This window comes from Xyrauchen texanus, chromosome 40 (genome assembly GCF_025860055.1).
Source record: "Xyrauchen texanus isolate HMW12.3.18 chromosome 40, RBS_HiC_50CHRs, whole genome shotgun sequence".
Lineage (NCBI taxonomy): Eukaryota > Metazoa > Chordata > Actinopteri > Cypriniformes > Catostomidae > Xyrauchen > Xyrauchen texanus.
In genome coordinates, this window is record NC_068315.1 from 15,744,843 (window position 1) to 15,770,571 (window position 25,729).

The 25,729-nt window shown below is 40.5% G+C and overlaps 1 protein-coding gene across 1 annotated transcript; it reads left to right on the forward strand.

The window, feature by feature from the left end:
• Window positions 1-514: 514 nt before the first annotated feature.
• Window positions 515-25,242, forward strand: LOC127633584 (rho-related GTP-binding protein RhoQ-like). Its single transcript, XM_052112795.1, has 5 exons — window positions 515-995; window positions 1,341-1,399; window positions 21,087-21,251; window positions 24,781-24,876; window positions 25,067-25,242. Exons 1-5 carry the CDS (start codon window positions 854-856, stop codon window positions 25,220-25,222), a joined length of 618 nt encoding a protein of 205 aa, XP_051968755.1. The 5' UTR covers window positions 515-853; the 3' UTR covers window positions 25,223-25,242.
• The last annotated feature ends 487 nt before the right edge of the window (window positions 25,243-25,729 follow it).

Sequence of the window (25,729 nt, forward strand, 5' to 3'; positions counted from 1 at the left end):
TATTGTTTTGGCTTCATATGGAAATATGGTACACAATTCAGAATCGCAGTAAGTATCCCACATGACCATAATCCACCCTACTATGGGCTTTACAGGCTCTTTAAAGGCATGCATTGTAGTAGAAGTCTGTAACGCCTAGATCACATATAATTTTCACAAGTCATGTTTTTTTTATATATATATATATATTTTTAAGGTTTCTTCAGCTAAACGCTCACCACTAATTTAAACAAAAGTACAACCAACTGAAGAGACCTTCAGCCTTGTTTTCATTACCGCCAAAAATGTATTATGCCTACTCTGAATAACCTCTATAAAAGCAGTTTATCCACAAGATGCGAAAAGACAGCATTTATTTATTTTTTTTTTTTTTTTTTTTTTTCATATTTGTTGCTAGTTGATTCGGTCTCGAATGATAATAAAACTTTATACGTGATCCCTTGAAGTTATTACCCCGCCTATGCCGCAAGTCAACCCGTGTTGGGCTCAAGAGTCATAGGAGGTGATCCTGGGGTTGGAAAGTGGGACAACCGGAGAGAGGGCGTAGGGTGTTGTGCACGCGCCTCGGCATCGGGGATTTCACGTTCTCAGCTGATGTCTTGACAATGCGGAATTTATAGTGTTCTTCCATCGAGCAGAACGGCACGCGACCGGCGTGTGTCAGTACTGAGAAGAGGAAAACCTCAGTCTATGCAAATTTGGGAATCAGGGTGGAGGAAATGGCATTTCAGCTCTTTTCGTAGACCGAGCGAGGCGCTGCTGCTGGTGGTGACTCCTGATCAGGGATGGGGCATTAATATAGTAGCATATATCTGCAACAGCCGAAGATGGTGAATTCAAGTGTTTTATCGTTATGGCAAACAGAACTGGCAGCATCATGCTGAAATGCGTGGTCGTCGGCGACGGCGCCGTTGGGAAAACTTGTCTGCTGATGAGCTATGCCAACGACGCTTTTCCCGAGGAATATGTACCAACTGTCTTTGATCATTATGCAGGTAAATTCAACTGTAGACAATTGGGACTTATACAATGCACATTAAGCAAAAGATTAGGCTACTTTGTGCACTTGAGTGTAAGTGTGTGTAAAATTCAATCAGTGAGATAACCGAGACCTTGAAATGTTCGTGGAGTGACTTGCATTGTGCTGCTCCTGTTTCTATGATGGAAACCACCTGTGGGTTGAGGATGCAACTGGTGCACACCAGCATCTGTGCAGCCCATTTTACGAACAAAATTGAAGTGTTTCATCATGTAGGACAATTCAATTAAGTAAAATCCAGCCTTTAAATCCATTTGAGACTGAAAATTTGATAAATAAATATTTGTGATTTCTATTTCAGTCAGTGTGACCGTTGGGGGAAAACAAAACCTGTTGGGGCTTTATGACACTGCGGGTCAGGTAGGGTAAAACCTTTATTCTCTCATTGATCTGTGGCTTTATTCATTAGGAATAGTAACTCAATCAAATACAGTTAAAGTTCACTGCACGCTATTGTTCAGATCTATTCTGATGAAGTTTCTTCATAACTTGCCATTTTATGCTTCCGAGTTCCAAGTCCATGCTAAACGGAAAAGGTGAGTGCACACTGGAGTCTCCCGGGGAAAAAATAAACATGCAAAGCTGTGGGAATACACAGCAGCAATCTGAAATATATACTTTCTGCCTATTATTAATTGCATTGTGGAAAACCAAATAAAATTAGTGATTATATCAATTGTTGTACAGCCCTGTTCTTATGAATGTTGAGGACAGTGGCGGTTCTGGCTTATTCGTTGCCTTAGGTGAGATCCGACAAGCAAGTGAATGCTGGCCAGAATGTTGAAGGCAGCATAAATGTTATCCATAAGACTCCATAAAGTACTTAAATATGAATCCGTTTCTCACCCACACCTATCAGCCATTTTCAGGTCTCTCCAGAGATGTTCGAATGGGTTCAAGTCTGGGCTCTGGCTGTCCACTCAAGGACATACACAGAGTTGTCCCTAAGCCACTCTTACGTTGTCTTGGCTGTGTGCTTAGGGTCATTGTCCTGTTGGATATCTCTGTATTTTGCTGCGTTCAGATTTCCTTCAACCCTGACCAGTTCCCCTGCTGCTGAAAAACACCCCAACAGCATGATGCTACCACCACCATGCTTCACCGTTGGAATGGAATTGCGCAGGTGATGATCGGTGCCTGGTTTCCTCCAGACATAAAGCTTGGAATTGACAAACAATTCCAAACAGTTCAATCTTTGTTTCATCAGACCAGATAATCTTGTTTCTCGCAGTCTGAGATTCCTTTAGGTGCTTTTTTGCAAATTCCAAGCAGGCTTTCATGTGTCTTGCACTGAGGAGAGGCTTCCGTCTGGCCACTCTGCCATAAAGACCAGATCGGTGGAGTGATGCAGTGATGGTTGTCCTTCTGCAAGTTTCTCCCATCTCCACACATGATCTCTGGAACTCAACCAGAGTGACCATTGTGTTCTTGTCACCTCTATTACAAGACCCTTCTCCCCCGATTGCTCAGTTTGGCTGGGCGGCCAGCTCTAGAAAGAGTCATGGTTGTTCCAAACTTCTCCTTTTTAAATATAAAGGAGGCCAATGTGCTCTTGGGAACCTTCAGTGTAGCCACATTTATTTTGTAGCCTCCCTTAGATCTGTGCCTCAACACAATCCTGTCTCTGAGCTCTGCAGGCAATTCCTTTGACCTCATGGCTTGGTTTTTGCTCTGATATGCTGATGTGATATGAAAAAGAGAGAGCTTCTCACCCACGGCCAGTAATTCAGAAGCAGTCTGAGCTGGTACTGTTCAAAAATCTAATATCTGTCAGCATTGTAGTTCAGCTTTGATTTCTGATGAATTATTTAAACTTTGGACTACATGTCTAGTGAGGTATTTTTTCCTTCTGACACCCAACAAGCTCAGACTATTTCTTATAAACAGTTGACGATGACTGTCTTTAATTAACATTCAATGCTTTTTCAACAAATGCTTTAAAGCGATGCTTGTAATGCACTTTTAATACATGCACAATGTGTTAATTTGACAGTCTTTATAGTAGAGGTGCACCATTGTATGGGCTGATGAAGCAATTATATGCACTATTGGACATTGACTGATCTTTTTTTAAAAAAAAAGCAGATGATCAGGGCCAATTATTTCCTGTAAAAAGGGGTGGAAATATGTGTCAGACTATTAGCCTACACCTCATGCTGTGTGTGAAATAAAATGTCTCTTGTGTGGAATTAATAGTGTGACAATCATAGAGCTTTGCACTGCTAGAATTGCATGAGGTGCAACTACCATTAAAACACAACTAATTTGATTACTCACCTTTAAGCTTGACACAGCAAAGAGTATGTGATGTGTAAAGTAATGTGAGTTAAGAACATAATTTTTTTTTAATGTGAGCCTTACAGGAAGCTGTTCAGAAAGGGATAGTTTCCCAAAAGATGGTTCTCTCATCATTTGCTCACCCTTATGTTGTCTCTTTATTTTCTGGGGATATACTGTATGATGTCTGTGGGTTTATACAAAGCAAGTGAATGGTGACAAAAACTATGAAGCTCCTAAAAGCACAAAGGCAGTACAAAAGTTATCCATTAAAATATCTTTGTTTGTGTTCCGTGGAAGAAAGCCATACGAGTTTGAGATGACACAAAGGTGAGTAAATGATAAGAGAATTATTATTTTGGGGTGAACTATCCCTTTAAGAATGTTAATGTGAGTAAAAATATGTTTATGTTTCAGTGTTATGCTTATAAATGAGATCAGTTACTCATAGAACTATAGAAGAGAGGTAGAAACATAGAGAATGAAGTTGGAGTTGTGCCACTAATTATCTGTCATTTGAAACAAGGTAGCATAAAAGGCAGAACCGCCAAATTTTTGGCATCAGTGTTGGCAGATGTTGTAATTGGATATTGGTATCGGCACAATTTTTTAAACGATGCATCCCAACTCTTTAGTGTTATTCTGACTTTATATGTAAAACCTTCTATGTTCTCAAATTTGCATGCTTATTTGGCAAACAGGAAACTAACAGTTCTTAAACATAATAGTAGATCTAACATAACTGCCTTGTTCCATTGGGAGCCATCTAAAGAGTCCTCCTGTTAAAAAAGATAGATTATAAATAGATTATAAATCTGCCAGGTGTGTAGAGGTCCTTCAGCATGGTTAGTTTATAAGCATTTCAAATCCAGAAAATGATCTTCATGTGCACCCTCTCTCCACAGCTGGCTCCAGTTATTACCATGCAGAAACCATTTGTAACTGTTTCCGTAGACTGGGTTAATCTGTTGTTTGCACTTTAAGACATCTCACATCCATAATTAGATTTTTTGAGCAGTAATAATGTGCATTTGACTGTACTATTCTGATTGATACTTACAATCCCTTCTGCAATGACTAGGTAAAGAACCTCATAATAATTCCCCTTGCATGATATTTGGTGAAATGCTCTTCTTGGGCGCATGTTTTAATGAGCGTGTGCTTTAAGCCATTTGATTTGAAACCTCCTTGAGACAAGAGAAAAACTTTGCTTTATCTGACTCAGACTGGCACAATTTTCTGGAGCACTTTGTGTGATGTAGATACAATATTGGAAGAATAAGCAGGTGATCATTCTAAAAATAGATGCAGAGCCTGTGGGTGCAGAGAAGAGGGGCATCTCTTGGCTCATGAGCAGATGCATGTCAGTTGAATGACTTCACAGGCTCTCTGTCTGATTGGTTCTGACATGCAAATAGCCTCAGGAGGAGTCAGAGAGTAAGTTGGCAAGTGTCAGTAGGGACAATTTCTCAGTTTGCATCTGTCTAGCAGCTCCGTCTCTGCCATCAAATCCTGACCTTTCTTCTCTTTCCTCTGAGGTTTTAACTGGGCTTTGAACTGACACACTCTCCTTATTAAACTTAAGATGCCTGAGAGAGGGGACTGGGCCCCAAATGTTAATCACAGCTGCAGATTGCATTTCTTTTTCAATTCAGAAAACTCCCACCCTGGAGGACCCAACTGTCGGTTGCCCTTCTGGTCTTTCAAGAGCTCAAGCTGCCTCATGACAAAGCAAATAACCAGAAGGCATTTTTTCAAGATATATATATATATATATATATATATATATATATATATATATATATATAAAAGCTTTAAGATCATTTGGTCCCTTTTGGTGTGCCATGCACACGCAATACAAACACACGTACATATACTTTATACCTATTATATGTGGAGACAGGACTGTAAAATCAAAGAAATCGCAGATGATTAGGGATGCACTGATACAGAAATGTTGGGTGATTATTTTTATGACACAAGTGGTCATTTACATTTACATTTAGTTATTTAGCAAATTGAAGAGAATTCTTTTGTGCATCATGAAAACATCCTGATCTTATATTTAGTGCGAGTATTTAACCACAATATGTTTCATTATTATGAGTTATACTTAAAAATACTCTATACTAGTGTAGTTGCATTATACTATCATATCTATCATATTTTAGATAGCCTAATCCCTTAGCCCTGCCACTGAACCTAACCACTTATGAACAATATGAAACATGTTACAGCATGTAACAGGCAGGTAAATGTAGTCACAATAATTTTATTTACATTTCACTATAATATAGATATTTTTGAACACCTTACCCCACCTCTTTATGCTTAAACCTAAACAACAATAAAATAACAATGTAATTAACCAACAATATAGAAGACATAACATGCAGATAATTGTATAGTCCCAATAATTTTATTTAAAAAAAGCACAATAAAAGTATTTGTAACAGTTAAAGTATGGGCAAGGAGGAGGCAGGAACCGGCTGAACAGTAAAAATAAAGTTTTAATGTCAAACCTAACAAAAAAAACAACATAAAACTTAAACGAATACAGACACACATGCAACACGGCTCACTATTATCTCACTCTCCTGCTGATCAGCTGATTCAGTGCCTGCCGTGCACCGTCACGGCCCGGCCACGCCCTTCTCCTCGCCATACTCCTCCTCCCGATTCAAGCCAGGGTGCCACCGGTCTGACAAACTCCCCCCGCCATATCTGGAGGGGAGACACTGCCCTTTCGGCCATTCTGTCAGCCGGTGGTCCACCCGCCTCCTGTAAACATGGGAGAGAGATGAGGGGAGGAGTGAGGAGAGGGAAAGGCTGAACGGAGATACACACAGAGAGAGAGAGAGAGACGGAAGAACTTTCTCTCCAGTTCTCGGTCGCCTTGTCCTCAACCGCCCCTCCACCCTCTGGTGGACGCCAGCTCACTCCTCCCCCGGCGGATGGCAGCGAGTCCTCCGGCCCCTGGCATATGGCCGCAGCTGCTCCCCCGATGGATGGCAGTGGCGAGGACTCTGTGACAGTGCATCCCTCCTCTCTCCCGGGCTTCAGCACCACTGTAACAGTTAACAGAGGAGGCAGTTCTGAACAGTAAACAACATTTTTATGTCAAACTTAACTAAAAAATAAACATAAAACAAATGAACACAGACACACATGCAACGTGGCTGTGTGCGTCACTCTCTCTCGAACTGGCGCATCCAGCTCTCCTTTATCTCGCTCTTCCGCTGATCAGCTGGTTCAGCGCCGGCCTGGCCATGCCCTTTTCCTTGTCACAGTATTCTAAACTGTATATGCTGCATTGAAAATCCTCCAAAGTCACACAAGAGCTCTGTGAGGTAAAGAGTGAATCTTAAGGTTTTAATTGTTGAAAATGTTCTTTTCTGTTAAGGCAGTCACGTCCGATTAAAAAATATACCTCCAAACATTAGAATGTCACAAATGACCCTTTGCTAAGACCTGACTTAAAATCGTTTCTGACCAATCCTATTTTTGCAACTGTTCGCCATTCTGAAATGCTTTTGCTTTTTTCCAGTAAGAGTCTACAGGTGTGTGTGTTTGAGTAGTTTAAACGGGTGAGTTCATTACTCACCCCCATGCCATCTAGATGACTATGACTTAATTTTTGTTCTGCAGAGGAAAGTAAGATTTTTTGAATAATATCTCAGCTCTGTAGGTCTATTCAATGCAACTGAATGGTGGCCAGAACTTTGTAGCTCCAAAAAGCAGATCAAGTCAGCATAAGCATTATCCTTCAAAATCCAGTGGTTAAATCAATGCCTTCTGAAGTGATCCAGTTGGTTTTGGGAGTGAACAGACCTTTTTCATTGTATGCCTTGACAGCAATCTCCTTGGCAATCATGATTTTAAGCTTGATTACATTTCCTTCAGTATAGTGCCATCTAGTGTTTTGAGCAATCGTCAAGCACTAAGAAGTGTAATCGAGCTTGAAATCATGATTGCGCCTGGAGTCTGCAATGGCAAAATGATCATAAATTCACCTCCCTGCCCAATAGGTTGCAATATGCACGAAGAATGTGAATCATCAAAAACAGGGAAAGTGAATGTTAAAGTGGAGATTGACTGAGCAGGGAGGAGAATCATATTGCTACAGAAGATATGGAGTCATGTGGAGTACTTTTATGCTCCCTTTATGTGGATTTTTGAGCTTCAGAATTTTGGCACACATTAATTTGCATTGTATGGACCTACAGAGCTGAGATATTCTTCTAAAATCTTTTTTTGTGTTCAGTAGAAGAAATTAAGTGAGATGGCGTGAGGGTGAGTAAATTATGAGATAATTTTTTGTCTTTAGCCATTTCTTGAAAGTTGTGATGGTCTCAGGTTCTGTTGGATGCTCGTTCCATTACAAAGGGACAGGTGTGAAGGTGAGCATTACTTACACACTGTCCACAGATAATGATCCCGAAAAGACCACTTTTTCTTCCCCCTCAGGTGTTTTGCTTGGCTTGGTTAGTGAGTTGAGATAGGAGTGTGTCATCCCAAGGGCAGGAATTCATGCTGGTACACTTTAAATCATCTACCATGACTCAAACACTGGAGTGTGAGAGAATAGACCTTACTGAGCTTTATCTGGGCTGATTAGTGTTTGTGTGATTGTGTATGTGTGTGTGTGTGTGTTAACTTGCTGTAATGCACAGCAAGCTTCAATTAATCTGTATCGTCTGAGTAACCAGAGCCATGAATTATTCTCTTTGGATAACAGCACATGAACCTCTTGCTTTCTCTCTCTTCATCTCCCTCCCTCCCTCAATTACCCATGCATCTCATTCTGAATATAAAAACTTTCTTAGAATGTCATCCAGCCATTCCCAGTTTTATTCTTCTCCAACTTGTTTAAGTGGGACTTGTGTTCTTTTTAACAGGTTTCTGTTTCTCTCCCTCATTGCCGCTGATTCCTCTTTTCTCAGATAAGACATGAGATGCTAACAGCAAAGAGACAATCAACTGCAGATTGACCCACTTATTGCACCACAGAAAATCTATGGAGTGCATTCAGATAAACATAACACACACAAGCACTTGCATGCAATTCGTTATACAAAAGATCGAAAGACAAGGTGGACCTCGGAGTGCAGTTTCTTTCTCACAGACACACAGAGATTGGAGACTGGAGGGGCTCTGGAGATAAATGTTTCATGGGAACAGTAGAGTAAAAACACTCTTTCACTCTCTCCCTCTTTCTCTCTTCTCTCTGAGACTGTGGGTATCATACTGGAGCATTCTACTGACAGACAGATGGGAATCTGATCTGAAAGTAAAGTGATGAAGGAGAGCAAAGCTGATATTCATACTCTCTGCGTGTGTGTATGCTTTATTAATCCCATGTTGGAAATTGTGTTGCGTTAGCAGGCAGACACTGACAACACTGTATGGTAGGTACACAGAACAATACATCATACATTACAATGAATACAAAACATTACGAAGAATGTACACTACATTAGTGGTCCACTGAAATGGGTTCTTTTAATGGCTGATACTGATATCTGGATAGCAATGTGGGCTGATATATTGTGGAATCATGTTGTATGTTTTAAAGTTTACAAATAATATTTAAACAGTTATTGAATTTAAACATTTATTTTAAACAAAATTCACCAAAAAGAAAAAAAAAAATTATAATTAAAAAATAGAAAATGTGCACTCTACAGTGCCATTACTGTCAATAGATTTTGGATCTGACACTATGTAGGCGATCATGTCTATTAATGGTCAATGCAGATAATCTTAAAATAACCAACTATCAGCAGATATAGCGGCCTGGACGATATATTGATTTATTGCTACACTACATGCACAATAGAATATTAAAAAAATGTACATTAAAAGTATATATTGCCCAAATGTTTGGCCTTGTAGCATTTTTTATGTAGAGGACAGTTGAGAGAAAATGTTAGGGATAAGAAATTCATATAAATCTGCAAAGGTTTGGAGATGGATTCAAACTCTCTTACCACTTGTTTGAGCACATGCGCTTACTGATAGGTCACAGCACTGATACACAAATATATTTTAAATGGAGTGTGTTTATTCAAAGGATAGGGAGAAATAATATTAAACTGATCTGTGCATCAAGAAAATGACAGTGACTGAGCATCTCAATACAGATGCCCGATACGAACACCTCAAAACAAACAGCCTATCCATCCCATGTCAGATATTTGCTTTTGTAAGAAAGAAGGAAATGAAGAGGAGAGTGAGAGGCAGGAGCTGCATTGTACAATGTACAATTGACTGTATTGTCAGAGTCTTCATACTCCAGGAGAAATGCATCCATTCAGAGCCTGTCTGTTGTGTTTGAGAGGGCTGATGTTGGTATTGGCAGCGTGAGGCAGGCGGTACTAGCTGGAGCGAGAGTTTTATGCTAATGACGAAAGCAGGTAGGAAAGAAGGGTGTTTCCATTTTTACTGCATTAGACTGCTGTCTCCCTTTGTTTTCCAATCCATTTCCCTCAGCTCTCGAAAGAGCAAGGCGCTCACACACACACACAGGCATACACATCCTCAGAAATGTCACATATTTCATTATTAACAAGCTCTGGATCTCGATAAGCCATCACAGGGCATTTTCAAGGGAATGCAGGACTAATGTAATGATATCTAATTAACTGGTTTTCACAGGCCACAATAAAAATGTATTTTTTTTTCTCCCCTTTTCTCCCTAATATGGAATGCCCAATTCCCAATGCGCTCTAAGTACTCTTGGTGGCGTAGTGACTCACCTTAATCCAGGTGGTGGAGGACAAATCTCAGTTGCCTCCGTGTCTGAGACCTTCAATTCACACATCTTACCTTGTGGCTTGTTGAGCGCGTTACCGCAGAGACGTAGCACGTGTGGAGGCCCACGCTATTCTCCACGGCATCCACACACAACTCGCCACGCATCCCACCGAGAACGAGAACCACGCAGTATAGTGACCATGAGGAGGTTACCACATGTGACTCTACCCTCCCTAGCAACTGGGCCAATTTGGTTGTTAGGAGACCTGGCTGGAGTCACTCAGATTCAAACTCGCGAATCCAGGTGTGGTAGTGAGCGTCAATACTCGCTGAGCTACCCAGGCCCCCAATACAAATTTATTCTAACTTCATTAGAAAAAATTATAATGCGGTCAGTACACCTTTTCTGCCATGCTAAAACACTGTACACACATCCTAGGAACAACTATGACACAAAACAGCTGTTTGCCTAGCTACTGTGTCTATCACTCATAGAATAATGCTCTGTTATTAATTATACGTGAGAGACTATATCCTTTAGTTGAATGATGGCACTTACAATGAATTTGCTTTAAATAACATTTTAATGATAACTTAATTTTTTTCCTTAGAGCTGAAGTGTTATATTTTTCAAGTGTTTAAAAATGTTATCGTATCAGAGTGTGTTATATGCAGATACAACTGGAAATAATCCATTTGTAGGTTGATTTCCATGAAAAGTGTAAACACTGTGGCTCTATGGCACTTTCCCAACCAGCAACATTGGCTCAACCAATGGTGTGAGTTTGGGGCTGGACTGTTTTCCGACCATTGGAAGAAAATAGGAGTGTTTGGGAAACCTGTTTGAAAACTGATTATTTTTGCAATTCTGTTTGGTGATGCTAGTGGTGCAAAAACAACGCACAGCATTAATATTTTATAATTTTGCCGCCATTTTATTAAACCAATTAGGCATAAGAGGTTGTGCTGTATTACGAGCATTGTTTGATAAATTACTTAAATGGTATCTGAAACTGATGACAAATTAACTAAAATTGTGATTGCAGTATTACTGATTTCAAGTTAACACAAAAACTTAAGTTGAAGTCAGTAATATAATCTTTGACAATACTCTAATACCATCCATCCATCCATCCATCCATCCATCTTCAACTGCTTATCCGAAGTCGGGTCGCAGGGACAGCTGCTCCAGCAGGGGGCCCCAAACTTCCCTATCCCGAGCCACATTAACCAGCTCTGACTGGGGGACCCCGAGGCGTTCCCAGGCCAGTGTGGAGATGTAATCTCTCCACCTAATCCTGAGTCTTCCCCGAGGCCTCCTCCCAGCTGGACGTGCCTGAAACACCTCCCTAGGGAGGCGGCCAGGGGGCATCCTTACCAGATGCCCAAACCACATCAACTGACTCCTTTCGATGCAAAGGAGCAGTGGCTCTACTCCGAGCTCCTCACGGATGACTGAGCTCCTCACCCTATCTCTAAGGGAGAAGCCCGCCACCCTTCTGAGGAAGCCCATTTTGGCCGCTTGTACTCGCGATCTAGTTCTTTCGGTCATGACCCATGACCATAGGTGAGGGTAGGAACAAACATTGACCGGTAGATCGAGAGCTTTGCCTTCCGGCTCAGCTCTCTTTTCGTGACAACGGTGCGATAGAGCGAGTGCAATACCGCCCTCACTGCCCCGATTCTCCAGGCCAACCTCCTGCTCCATTGTACCCTCACTCTTGAGCAAGACCCCGAGGTACTTGAACTCCTTCACTTTGGGCAATACCTCCTTTCCTACCTGGAGTACGCACTCCATCGGTTTCCTGCTAAGAACCATGGCCTCAGATTTAGAGGTGCTAATCCTCATCCCAGCCGCTTCACACTAGACTGCCATGCAATCCAGTGAGAGCTGAAGGTCACGGACCGATGATGACATGAAGACAACATCATCTGCAAAAAGCAGCGATGAGATCCCCAGCCCACCGAACCAACCATGAATTTCACAAACAGGATTGGTGACAAAGCGCAACCTTGGCGGAGACCAACCCCCACATGGAATGAACTCGACTTCGTGCCAAGGACCCAGACACAGCTCTCGCTTTGGGTGTACAGGGATTGGATCGCCCTAAGAAGGGACCCCCCCCCACCCCGTACTCCCGCAGCACCTCCCACAGTCTCTCCCGGGGGACCCGGTCATACGCCTTCTCCAGGTCCACAAAACACATGTAGATCGGATGGGTATACTCCCAGGCCCCCTCCAGGATCCTTGCGAGAGTAAAGATCTGGTCCGTCGTTCCACGGCCAGGACGAAAACCGCATTGTTCCTCTTCAATCTGAGGTCCGACAATCGGCCGAACCCTCCTCTCCAGCTCCTTGGAGTAAACTGTACCAGGGAGGCTGAGAAGTGTGATACCCCTGTAGTAGGCACACACTCTCTGATCCCCCCTTTTGAAGAGGGGAACCACCACCCTGTTCTGTCCCAGATTTCCTTGCAATGTTGAAGAGGCATGTCATCCATGACACCCCCTCCACATCCAAAGCTTTCAGCATTTCTGGTCGGATCTCATCAATACCCGGGGCTTTGCCACTGCAGAGTTGTTTGACTACCTCAGTGACCTCCCTCAGGGAAATAGAATCTGATCCCCCATCAGTATCCGGCTCTGCCTCTAGCATAAAGGGCGCGTTGGGATTTAGGAGTTCTTCAAAGTGTTCCTTCCACCGCCCAATGACCTCCTCGGTTAAGGTCAACAGTGTCCCATCTTTGCTGTATACAGCTTGGATGGTTCCCCGTTTCCCCCTCCTAAGGTGGCGGACGGTTTTCCAGAAGCACTTTGGTGCGGACCGAAAGTCCTTCTCCATGGCTTCTCCGAACCTTTCCCACACCCACTGCTTTGCCTCCCTCACGGCCGAGGCCGCTGCCCTTCGGGCCTGTCGGGAGACCTCCGGGACAACAAATCCCGGGAAGGCCTCTTTCTTCAGTCGGACGGCTTCCCTGACCACCAGTGTCCACCATGGTGCTCGAGGGTTACCACCCCTTGCGGTCCCTAAAACCTTGAGGCCGCAGCTCTCCACCGCGGCTTCGGCAATGGAAGCTTTGAACATTTCCCACTCCGGTTCAATGTTCCCAACCTCCACAGGGATGCCTGAAAAGGTCCGCCGGAGGTGTGAGTTGAAGATCTCGCGGACAGGGACCTCCTCCAAACGTTCCCAGTTCACCCGCACTACTCGCTTGGGCTTCCCAGGTCTGTCCAGAGTCTTTCCCCACCCCCTGACCCAACTCACCACCAGATGGTGATCGGTTGACAGCTCTGCCCCTCTCTTCACCCGTGTGTCCAAAACATATGGCCTCAGATCCGACGACACGATTACAAAATCGATCATCGATCTTCTGGTGCTCTGGTACCACGTACACTTATGAGCATCCTTATGTTTGAACATGGTGTTTGTTATAGAAAATCCATGACTAGCACAGGAGTCTAATAACAAACATCCACTTGAGTTCAGATCGGGGAGGCCGTTCCTCCCAATCACGCCTTTCCAAGTGTCCCTGTCATTTCCCACGTGTGCGTTGAAGTCACCCAGCATCACTATGGAGTCCCCTACTGGGGCCCTATTCAGGACTCCATTCAGGGTCTCCAAGAAGGCCGAATACTCTGAACTGCTGTTCGGTGCATATGCACAGACAACAGTCAGAGTTTTCTCCCCCACAACCCGTAGGCGTAGGGAGGCGACCCTCTCGTCCACCAGGGTAAACTCCAACGTAGCGGCGCTCAGCCGGGGGCTCGTGAGTATCCCCACACCTGCCCGTCACCTCACACCCTGGGAAACTCCAGAGAAGAATAGAGTCCATCCCCTATCCAGGAGTATGGATCCAGAGCCAAAACTGTGCATCAAAGTAAGCCCCACCAGATCCAACTGGTAACGCTCCACCTCCCTCACCAGTTCTGGCTCCTTCCCCCCCAGTGAGGTGACATTCCACGTCCCTAGAGCTAGCCCCGGGCTTCCTCCGGGCAGGGTAACTCCTCCTCTTGCCTTTTTTCCATAGAGTCTTTGTGAACCATTCTTAGTCTGGCCCCTCACCTGAGACCACTTTGCCTTGGGAGACCCTACCAGGAGCACCTGGCTCCAGACAACACAGCCCTCAGGATCATAAGGGCACACAAACCTCTCCACCACGATAAGGTGCTGGTTCTCGGAGAGGCTACTCTATAATACAATACTCTAATACAATAGACAATAATCTAATTTTACCATTTAGACTACTTTATACATGTTTTGATTAATCTAGTTTTAAATGTATTAAGTACCAAATGACCCTTCGCTAAGCTACACCCCCCATGGCTACCATTTCATCCTCTGACAAGCTCTGCAGAACTCTCAATTGGAGTGAATGGGCGATTGCCTTGCAATTGAGCTGTATTTGGCAAAATATTCTCATAAACGTAATGGAGAATATTATTACGTGGGCTGGAATGAAGAGTGACATTGTAAAGCATGTTTATCTGACTTTTTTTGTAAAAGAAATTGTTAAATTACACAGTAATTGGATTCAAAACTCTTAGCGAAGTCAATTTATACTCTTTTTTTTTTTACACAGTTTCATTAAACATGCAATCATTTAATCCATAAAGTAACTTTAATCTGAGAATGCACATTGAAAAAATTAATGTAATCTAATTACAAGTACTTGTAATTAGATTTTTGTAATACAGGTTACATGTTGTCCATTACTACACTATTGTAATGTTTGACATAATGTTAGGAAGGATGTAACGAGAGCTGGTTCTAAATGCAGCTAAAAAGAGTTTAATGAAATGAAGAAACGAAGTACAAAATAACAGGGTAAACACAGGAACAAATGTCATACACAGGCAGTCAAAACATATAACAACTGACAAGGACAAAGCAAACAGCATGGCATTTTATACACAATGGTAATGAGTAAATGAAAGACAGGTGAAAACAATCAAGAACAGCTGGCAGTGATGAGAGCAGGGAATTATGGGAAGTGTAGTCCAGGAGGAACAGATGACAGGGGAGAAACACAAGACAAACAACAGTGAATCATGACACCTATATTGATAAAGTCACAGCTGAAGGAATTGCAGGACTTCCGTTGAACAACATAGCACAACATATTCACAATGTAGCACAACCTCTCATAATATATTGCTTAAAGCTGCCTGTTTTGGCTTTGCTGAATTGTGACACTGCAATATAAACATGCAAGTGTATGTTCTCCAGAGAATCTGGAGATATGCAAGAGGGTGGGTGGATGATGTGTTGGCTTATTCTATGTTCAGTTCTGGCTGAGGCCAGCTGTAAATTACACCACCCCTCCCACCCTATCCCCCGCAGAACGTTTTAACAGGCCAGAGGATGGGTGGTGGAGGGTGTATTTATAACATAACTGGCCCACAGGGACAACACAACAACTCACACAAAAGTCTCACTTACACCACAGATACACTTACTCAACTTGTTAACTGATTGTATTATGACAAATCCTGATTTGGCCTTTAGCAGGAAGAAGAGAGTCTCCCTACAGGAAAAGAAAACCCAAACACAGAATGTACCCTATATCCGTACATCCCTATTAAATGAGTAGGATGTCCAAAAACTCAGTGTTCATTATACAGTAGGCAAACAATGGAGTGGTCTGATTCTCGAAAAAAAAAAAAGGTGTGTTGTAATCAGTACCGGAATACAGAAGTCAGAAGTTATCCAGCATTACACTTGCAACCCTCTACGAACACGTTTGAGAAAGAATCGCCATTGGCTAGTAAATCTTTGTTTTTACTCGCCAGACTTTTGATGACATGTAAGCGTAATTTAGCTGAACACTGAAAAAGATGTTAAAAGTGCAGTATGTAACAATGTTCATGTAATATTTGCCTTTTTTTTGCCAATGTGTGAACGGCTTGTAACACAACTTAAAAAATTAGCCCTTCCCGGACTTCCTAAGTTGCCTATTAAACCTGTAGACTGATTTTCATGTGAAGGGAGTGGGTCAGTTTTGCCAGGAAAATCCAAAGGATGTGACGTTTATGTGCACTCCCGAGAGCCTTGCCTCAGTAATAGCTTCTCTTCTGCTATTCAACTGTGTCAACAGACATTCTGCAACACTAGGTAATGTTATCTTAGAGATAGAATCCAGCAAACGTCCGACTCCAACACAAACTGAAGTTAGCCCAAAAAAATTATAATAATTAATTAAATGCATCTACTGAATCCCGCCTGGCTAAGCAGGAACGTGATAGTGGTTGAGCGAAAACTGAGTGAACATCGGCAGGGCATTTGATTCCTGGAGGGACCTTCGTTCGGTTTTGGGGATCAAAACCGACCCTGAATTGGTGTTCTTCTTATTGGACAGGTAAACTTACATACTGCATGTGAAATATAGTTCCATATGGATTGATCTGTGTACTTTTAGCTAACTTGATCTAACACTGAGGAATTGTTAGCTACCTTGCTTCGTAAATTTCAAATAATATCAACGATCTTCTCTTTATATTAAAAGTCAGGTATACAGGATAAATTTAAGCAAATACTTTGGTTTCTTGATCGTAGTACAACACATGACATACAAAACATACAAAAGTGCAACATATGTGCAATACAGTGCAGTGCAACAGTAAACTGTCTGGTATAGTTCGGTAGTATGTAGCTGTATGTGTGTATCACTATGCTATGTTAGCTGATAAGTAGTTTTAGATTAGTCTCAAAGTTTGTAACAATCATAGCTGTGTAATTTTAATTACGATACCTCATCTGTCAGCATGATGCCAGTGAATAATGTTCAGTCTCTTTGTACGTTACGTTATTGTTTTGGACGATGCTCGCTTGCATCCCTATGGAGTGTGTGCACGAGCGTGAGCACGAGCATGAGCAATAGGCAGCTGGCTGCAGTTCACTTAATGGCAACAGGTGTCATTAATATCAAGGGTTTCTGAATCTTACATACTGCACCTTTAAGCAAACCAAAAAACAGGGCATCTTCACATATTTATAGTATTCATACTGTATATATGACTTCATACAATATTGTATGTGAGATTTTTGTCATTTTTGCTTTTGATCATAATCACATTTCAGCTTGTGTATTACACATTATATCAATTTATATGATGTTGTGAAATAGCATTTTTAATAAGGATAGAAGCTGTTGTCACCGTTTGAAATTTCATACACATTTTTTACAAAATATTCACAAGGTTGGAACCTAATAATGAAAACAGAATTACACATAAAAATATTCATTGTAACTATTATATTGTAAAAAATAATAATATAAGTGCTACTATATGTATCAAAACTACTAAAATTTTATCAGCTAATTTGTTATATTGTTTAATATTTACAGTGTTTCTGAAGTGAAATATTTCATAATATATGATCATGTATTTACACATTTATTACACTTACTACATTACTACATTTTGTTACATGCAGTTAATAATTGAGTTTACATTGATATGAATTACAAGCACTAAATTGCTACTGTCTCTTTAAGATAATGGCAGTTCCATGATCAAGTGTTCACATTAAGCGCACATTAATGAAAGAGAAGGTGCACGTCGGATTTTCCCTCATCCATACAATGCATTATTAGAATTAATGTTTCTTTTTATCTTTTTAAAATGACTGCAAATATCAGAAAAGACATTAAAAGAGACATGAAATGAAAATGGAATGTGTGGATCTATTCTTTGGACACACACTACAGGGAATGAAGCAAAAGGAAACATTTACTTGCATGTGTATTGACTTGCTTGTACAAAAATGTATTGTGCACATTCTCAAAGAGTTTTGCAACACTATTACCTTCTAGCAGGCACCCAACTGGCGCGTTACTAGTCTCTAGCCATGGTGTAAAATGGAAAATGTTGACGTCGTTAAATGCAATGTCAAAATGCCAATGCATAGCTCAACTAAAACGATGGTGACAGTGTGATGGTGACAGTCACACGCACGATACACAACACACAGATAAAGAAGAGACTGAATCCAGTTTCTTAATCGCCAGCTTCTTATTCTGTGAAAGAATCCCAGTGGTCATTTCTTCTTCGTCATACACAGCTCAAGCTCTGGTGACTAAAATCTGAATATTTACCAGCCTGTGGCTAACAGACAGATTTTAGTTGCATTGCGCAAAATGTAGTTGCATATGCAAGTGATTTACTTGCTATGTAGACTGCAGATATAGTGTGTGTGTATATATATATATATATATATATATATATATATATATATATATATATATATATATATATATATATATATATATACACTCACCTAAAGGATTATTAGGAACACCTGTTCAATTTCTCATTAATGCAATTATCTAATCAACCAATCACATGGCAGTTGCTTCAATGCATTTAGGGGTGTGGTCCTGGTCAAGACAATCTCCTGAACTCCAAACTGAATGTCAGAATGGGAAAGAAAGGTGATTTAAGCAATTTTGAGCTGGCATGGTTGTTGGTGCCAGACGGGCCGGTCTGAGTATTTCACAATCTGCTCAGTTACTGGGATTTTCACGCACAACCATTTCTAGGGTTTACAAAGAATGGTGTGAAAAGGGAAAAACGTCCAGTATGCGGCAGTCCTGTGGGCGAAAATGCCTTGTTGATGTTAGAGGTCAGAGGAGAATGGGCCGACTGATTCAAGCTGATAGAAGAGCAACTTTGCCTGAAATAACCACTCGTTACAACCGAGGTATGCAGCAAAGCATTTGTGAAGCCACAACACGCACAACCTTGAGGCGGATGGGCTACAACAGCAGAAGACCCCACTCATCTCCACTACAAATAGGAAAAAGAGGCTACAGTTTGCAAGAGCTCACCAAAATTGGACAGTTGAAGACTGGAAAAATGTTGCCTGGTCTGATGAGTCTCGATTTCTGTTGAGACATTCAGATGGTAGAGTCAGAATTTGGCGTAAACAGAATGAGAACATGGATCCATCATGCCTTGTTACCACTGTGCAGGCTGGTGGTGGTGGTGTAATGGTGTGGGGGATGTTTTCTTGGCACACTTTAGGCCCCTTAGTGCCAATTGGGCATCGTTTAAATGCCACGGCCTACCTGAGCATTGTTTCTGACCATGTCCATCCCTTTATGGCCACCATGTACCCATCCTCTGATGGCTAATTCCAGCAGGATAATGCACCATGTCACAAAGCTCGAATCATTTCAAATTGGTTTCTTGAACATGACAATGAGTTCACTGTACTAAAATGGCCCCCACAGTCACCAGATCTCAACCCAATAGAGCATCTTTGGGATGTGGTGGAACGGGAGCTTCGTGCCCTGGATGTGCATCCCACAAATCTCCATCAACTGCAAGATGCTATCCTATCAATATGGGCCAACATTTCTAAAGAACCTTGTTGAATCAATGCCACGTAGAATTAAGGCAGTTCTGAAGGCGAAAGGGGGTCAAACACAGTATTAGTATGGTGTTCCTAATAATCCTTTAGGTGAGTGTATATATTTACTAGTATTTATAGTATATATTTATGTTACACACCTGAATACCTAAAGAAAGTACTTAATCAATGATTGATTGAGAAGTTAATCGAATTCAATACATACTCAAAGCACAGGCATTTAGACACAACACTAGTTTTTACTGTATTCTGTTGTGCATTGAAACTGTACGGCTGTAATTCATGAGATAATATATCATAGGTTCAAATCTCTGCCACAGAACAGCACATTTGGCCTTGAAGCTTTGACAGTTTGAAATTATCACAGACGTTTTATATAACTTGGTGGATGTGCATGTGTGTTTACTATATGTAGCTCACAACAAGCTTTCTCCCAATGTCCCAACGGTTCGACCTTACCCAGGAACTGACGAGGAAAATTTTGGCTTTAGAGACCTTGAAGGGGCTCAGATTTATGGTAGGTAGCTTTAGCTTCTAGAAGTATTTTTGCCCTCGTAATCTTCAGGATTCAGTTGTTGGTAAACCTAGTCTCTTGCAGTTGAGATGCAGAGGGAAACGGTCATGGCAAATGTACCTTTAATGCTCAGAGACCCACTTTACATTTCTACGGTATAATTTCTGGAAGTCAGAGACAGCAAATTAATTTTTTATACAGCAATGTATGTCCAGAGGCACATGCTATTATAATGTAGACACACTCTTATTACAAAGGAAGGATAACCATGGATGATTGGATACAAACATACGAACACACACAGTGTGTGGATGTGGAGACACACAAACACACATTGGCAAAAACAGGCTCCCAAAAATATCCGTCACATGTCTCCTGTAAATCCAGGCTTATCTGTTGTAGCTCGCCGTCTGAGGTTTCTGGTTTCTAGAGGACATGTTGCTGCCTCTGTGCTGTTTCAGAGGGCGAATGGGGAGACAGGGAATTGCTGGTGAATGAAATATGGATTTTTGGGTCATGAGTCATAATCTTAATCATATTAATCTCTGCTTGATCACAAGCACCAGTGTAATTTCTGCTTTCCGCTTAAGTGATGGTTGATTATGTTCCATTGCAGATTGTTTGTGGACAGTGATTCAATACAGTGGCGGATACGGTTATTTAAAGAGTTAGTTAACTCAAAAAGTGCACATCATTTACTCACCCTCATGTTGTTTCAAACTCATATGATTGTTTCTTCTGTTAGGCGTAATGTTAAGCTCAGCCAATTCACTTTCATTGCATGGAAAAAGATGTGTTGATATCTCCTTTTGTGTTCATAAGCATCATATGAGATTGAACAATATGAAGACGGTGAATGATGAAAGCCTTTTCATTTTTGAGTGAACTATCTCTTTAAGATTTTTAGAAAAATAATTTTTAGAATCCAGATTTTCCCTGGAAAAGGCCAAAGATTAAATTGTAGCATGCATTACCAGGGAACTTGATTTCTTACTTCCTCATATTACTATCTTGTTCTGTTATCCATTGTAATTGACTAATGTAAATGTTTCTGGTAAAACCCATGTTGGTTTATGAACAGTCAAAGGCTACATACTTGTTTTTACCCAGTGTCCTCTGCTCTGATAGGAGGACTATGATCGCCTACGACCCCTCTCCTACCCCATGACAGATGTCTTCCTTATTTGCTTTTCGGTGGTGAATCCAGCCAGCTTCCAGAACATAAGAGAGGAGTGGGTCCCTGAACTGCAGGAGTATGCCCCCAATGTCCCTTACCTACTCATTGGCACTCAGGTACGCACACCTGCAACACCAAGCATTCATATTAGTAATGGAATGGACCTTCTTACCGCATACTGCACAGTTTACCGTTACTAACAAAGTTTTTTTTTTAAGTGGTGCAATATCATCTTGTTGCCAATTTCTGTACCATGTTACAGTATGCTGTCATTAGCAAAATTATATGAGATGTGACAATTTAAAAAACATCTGGATATGGCCACGTGTGATCATTAAACAGCACAAGGATGTAATTGTATTAAATAATATAGTTACATGCGCTGCATGCTACAGAATGCACGAGGGGCCGCACTGCTCTTTCATATGATTCACACAAACACACTGATGCATGCTTGCGCACACACTCACACAAACGCAACACACTACTGGTACTTAATTTTCATGCAGTGTGTATAAATTAAACAACTTTTAACACTGAAATGAACTCCCCCGGTTCAGCTTGGAAATTTTAGCTTGAGAGTTGCAACGGGAGTATCCCAGCATTAATGAGAAGCTTTATATAAATAACCTGTCAAAAACAGGAAGAACTCAAAGGTCTGTCAAAATTTAATTCCCTCTAAAATTAAAGCTCTATTTAACTGGATGTGTGAAATTGAAGACAGAAAACATAACTACTGTATAGAAATGTAATATTCAAAAAGTAGCAGTAATACTCATAATAACAATTATATAATATTAATTAGTTGTATTATTATTATTATTATTATTATCATTTGTGAGCAATATCACAAGCACAAGTGTATTATCAGCATGTTGTGATTTTCATTAATAATGTGAAGCTCTGTTCTGCAGCATTTTATTTGATCAAAAATAAAATGTCAGTGTAAAAATAAACAAAATATGTATTTTCTTAAATTAAAGTATATTATAGTAAAATATATTACGTATTTATTATATTTTATTTGATAAAGCTGTATTTTCAATTAGATTTAACACCATTTGGTCATAACATTTCATTAAAACATTTAACATGCAATCCAGAAAAAAATTAAACGGTAAACACATAATTTGTATCTGTGAGACTTTATGCATTTCTTTTAATAAAATAAATTTCTGTGTAATTTCATAAAAACATCTAAGGCTTTTTATTTGTTGATTTACATTATCGATTTAGTATCGATACAGAGGTGCCAGGGCTGGTATCGTCCCGAAGCCAAAATTTTGGTATTGGAGCAACCCTACTACACAGTACATCCTGTACTGCCTACTTGGTTTAACAAAATTGTGTGAGAAACAGAGCACAATATACAATAATAAATATTTCAAAGACACGTATGTTACATTTGTGGTCACATAACCTAATCTTTTATTCATCTGGTGGTGTCTTATCTCAGAAATATGTCTAATAAAAATATCTAAACTATTGATTAAAAATACAATTTTGCTTCCAGTTCATTAATCATTCTGGAAGTGAAAGGTCAAGTAAAGTGTATAATTATGTGATTTATTTATTCCACAGTTGCTCTGTTTGTTTACTGCATATTTTGGTCATTTTGGCAAAAATGGATATAGGTCATCTTGGTATTCTAAACAGAAAATTGCTGTGCACAGTATGGATACTGCAGCTATTTTAAGTAGTAGTATGGCAGCATGGTATTCCGAATATAGCCATTCATACAGATTAAGTGATTATTGTGCACTGTATACATATTGCATATGGCAAAAATAGGATGAGTAGTATGGAAGGATAATGTACTATTCAGAACATAAGTGTTGGACCTTTACAAATACAACTCAATGTAGTGGTTTTGGTAGTATTTTATTGGATGTATGGATGTACATCTGGGGTAGCTGACAAGAAATCAGACTTGGCTGAACAGGATTTTTTATTTAATTCTGTGTTGACTGTTAGAAATACTGATGCTACAGATGATCCTTAGTCATGATCTGTTCAGTGAGATGCATTGTGGTTGTAACTGAAGTGTAGTAATACAGTATTTGTGGCAATATTACAGATTGAACATATTGATTAATGTTATTGTAAAAGGTTCAATCATCATGTGTTCCTGTAATTATATTGTCAGTGATATAGCCTTACATTGTACAAGAACTCACAGGTGTGGCTTGGAAAATACTATAGCTTGTATGAGTGAGGGATTGTCATTAGACCCAGTCCTGTCAGGACACGTTTATTGCAGTGTCTACCTTCCGGCCTTAATGAGACCTCTGAGTAAGGTGAATACAGATGCAGATTAATCCATTTAGGAAGGGGTCGAAGACAATTACCGTAATGGGGGCCGTGCCAAGTGTTTACAAATATTCACTGCCACTCTGAATCAGCAAGTGAAACACTCAAAGTCAGAATGCCTTTCATATTATTCAAAGGGGTACTACTCAATTCAAAGAGATGAAAAAATTGTGAGATTTAAATTATCATATGTGAGTCCTTTTAAGGCAAGTCCGTCCACTTGGTAATGCCCACTGGCTTTTTCTATGAAGGTAAAAGACATACACCCATAGCTCCTTTCTACTTGTATGGGGGAAAAACCAAAATGGTCTCATATATTTTAGCAAAAATCACACACCAAAAAATATTTTTCAAGGCTGGTCAATTCTCTTCTAACCCCAGCTAATGTAAGTGCACATTTTTGCGAAAATTAAAAGAAATATATATATAAAATTGTCTTTTTCTACTGAAAGCAGCTTCCATTCCTGCCATTTTATTGGGTAATATATGTAATTTAATATTATAATGTTTTTGTTACATCTCTGGTTTGGATTAAGTGTTTTAATTTTACAGCTCAAATTTACATATTTCATTATAACATATGCTACCATGCTTTCCTGTATTTAAAAGGTACCCATTACATTTGTGTCCCATGTGCTTAATTGGATGGTGTAAAGGGAAGACAACTTAATGGTGTGGTTTTGGTAATGGGCCTAGTTTAGTGGATGTATGTAGAGGGGCCCTCCATATATCTGGGGTGGCTGGCAAGAAATTGGATTTGGATGAGAAGTAATTATAATTGGAAACAGTGAAGATGCAGACCCTCCTAGACAACTTTGGTGAAACTTTTTATGTGAAAGGGGAGTCTGCAGATGCATTTCACCATCTGTTCTTGGGTTGAATTTTGTAGAACCTTCTGCTTTAAAAACAAACCCATCATATGGAATCTCATCCACCGACCTCAAAGAAATAGGAAGAGCGCATGTGCACGCAGTTAGCAACTCTCAGAATCAAGAGTTTGAACTTGCTTAAAGGTGTAATGTTAAAGTAATTTTTTTATCCCTTCTTTAATAAGCAGTGGCAACTATAAAGAAGCCATTCATAGGTTGATTTCCTCCAAAAGTATAAACATTGGCTCTATGATGCTATTCAAAACAGTCTAATGGTGAGAGTTTGGGGCGGGACTATCATATTTATAGTCCAATGATAGACTGCAGAAGTTTTAAGGAAACCTGTTTAAAAACAGCTATTATTTTGTAGTTCTGTTTGGGGACGCAGTTGGCACAGGAAGTACACCTTTAACTTTCTCTTCTAAACCTTTCTCTCCCTCTTCTCGGTCTCCTTTCTTGGCTGTAGATTGACCTGCGGGATGACCCAAAGACTATTGCCAAGCTGAATGATGTAAAGGAGAAGCCCATTGTGACAGAACAGGGCCAAAAGCTTGCAAAAGAGGTAAGAGAGAAGGGATACTTTCTCTTTCTCAAGTTCCGTTTAAAAACAAAACTTTCTAGTGGGAGAAATCTCAGACATTATAGGTCAAAGGGAAAGCAAAAAGGGAAAAACCACATTGTGACTTACTGGTTCTTGGAGATGCTATTACAAAGAAATGATGTCTCATTAGATCTTTTCTATCCCTTTCCAGATTGGTGCCTGCTGTTATGTTGAATGCTCAGCATTGACGCAGAAAGGCTTGAAGACCGTGTTTGACGAGGCCATTATAGCCATTCTGGCTCCCAAGAAAGGTGCACTCAAGCGAAGACTGAGCCCACGCTGCATTAACTGCTGCCTGATCACATGAATGGGACTGATACACTAACTTGGGGGCATCCACGATATAGATATCAAGAACCCATAACAACTGACAACTAGAGAACAACCAACCAGATTACAATCTCTAAAACTGAGAAAATGGATATTATGAACATTGGGTGCTAATAGTACAAGTTATGGGGGGATGACAAGGACAACTGACAAAAGGACACGTTCTTCAGGACACTTGGCATATAAGGACAAAGGCGAGAGTTAATAACTTATTGAACACAAGCACACAGAAAAGAAAATGAAAGAGCAGCAAATGTCTGAGAAACCCTTCCTAATAACTAAAAAAAAATCTTGACTTTATTTCCATGTCTGGCTCTGTGAGCATGAGTTTTAAGATAGGAAACCCAGACAGCCAAAACAGCACAACCAAACTCATCTGTCTTTTACAGAAGTAAGACATTATTTAACGTTAAAAAAGGGAAACTGTGCATCTCAGTTTGGTTTGCAAAACATTTCCATTTTACAACATTTCTCAATCAGTACT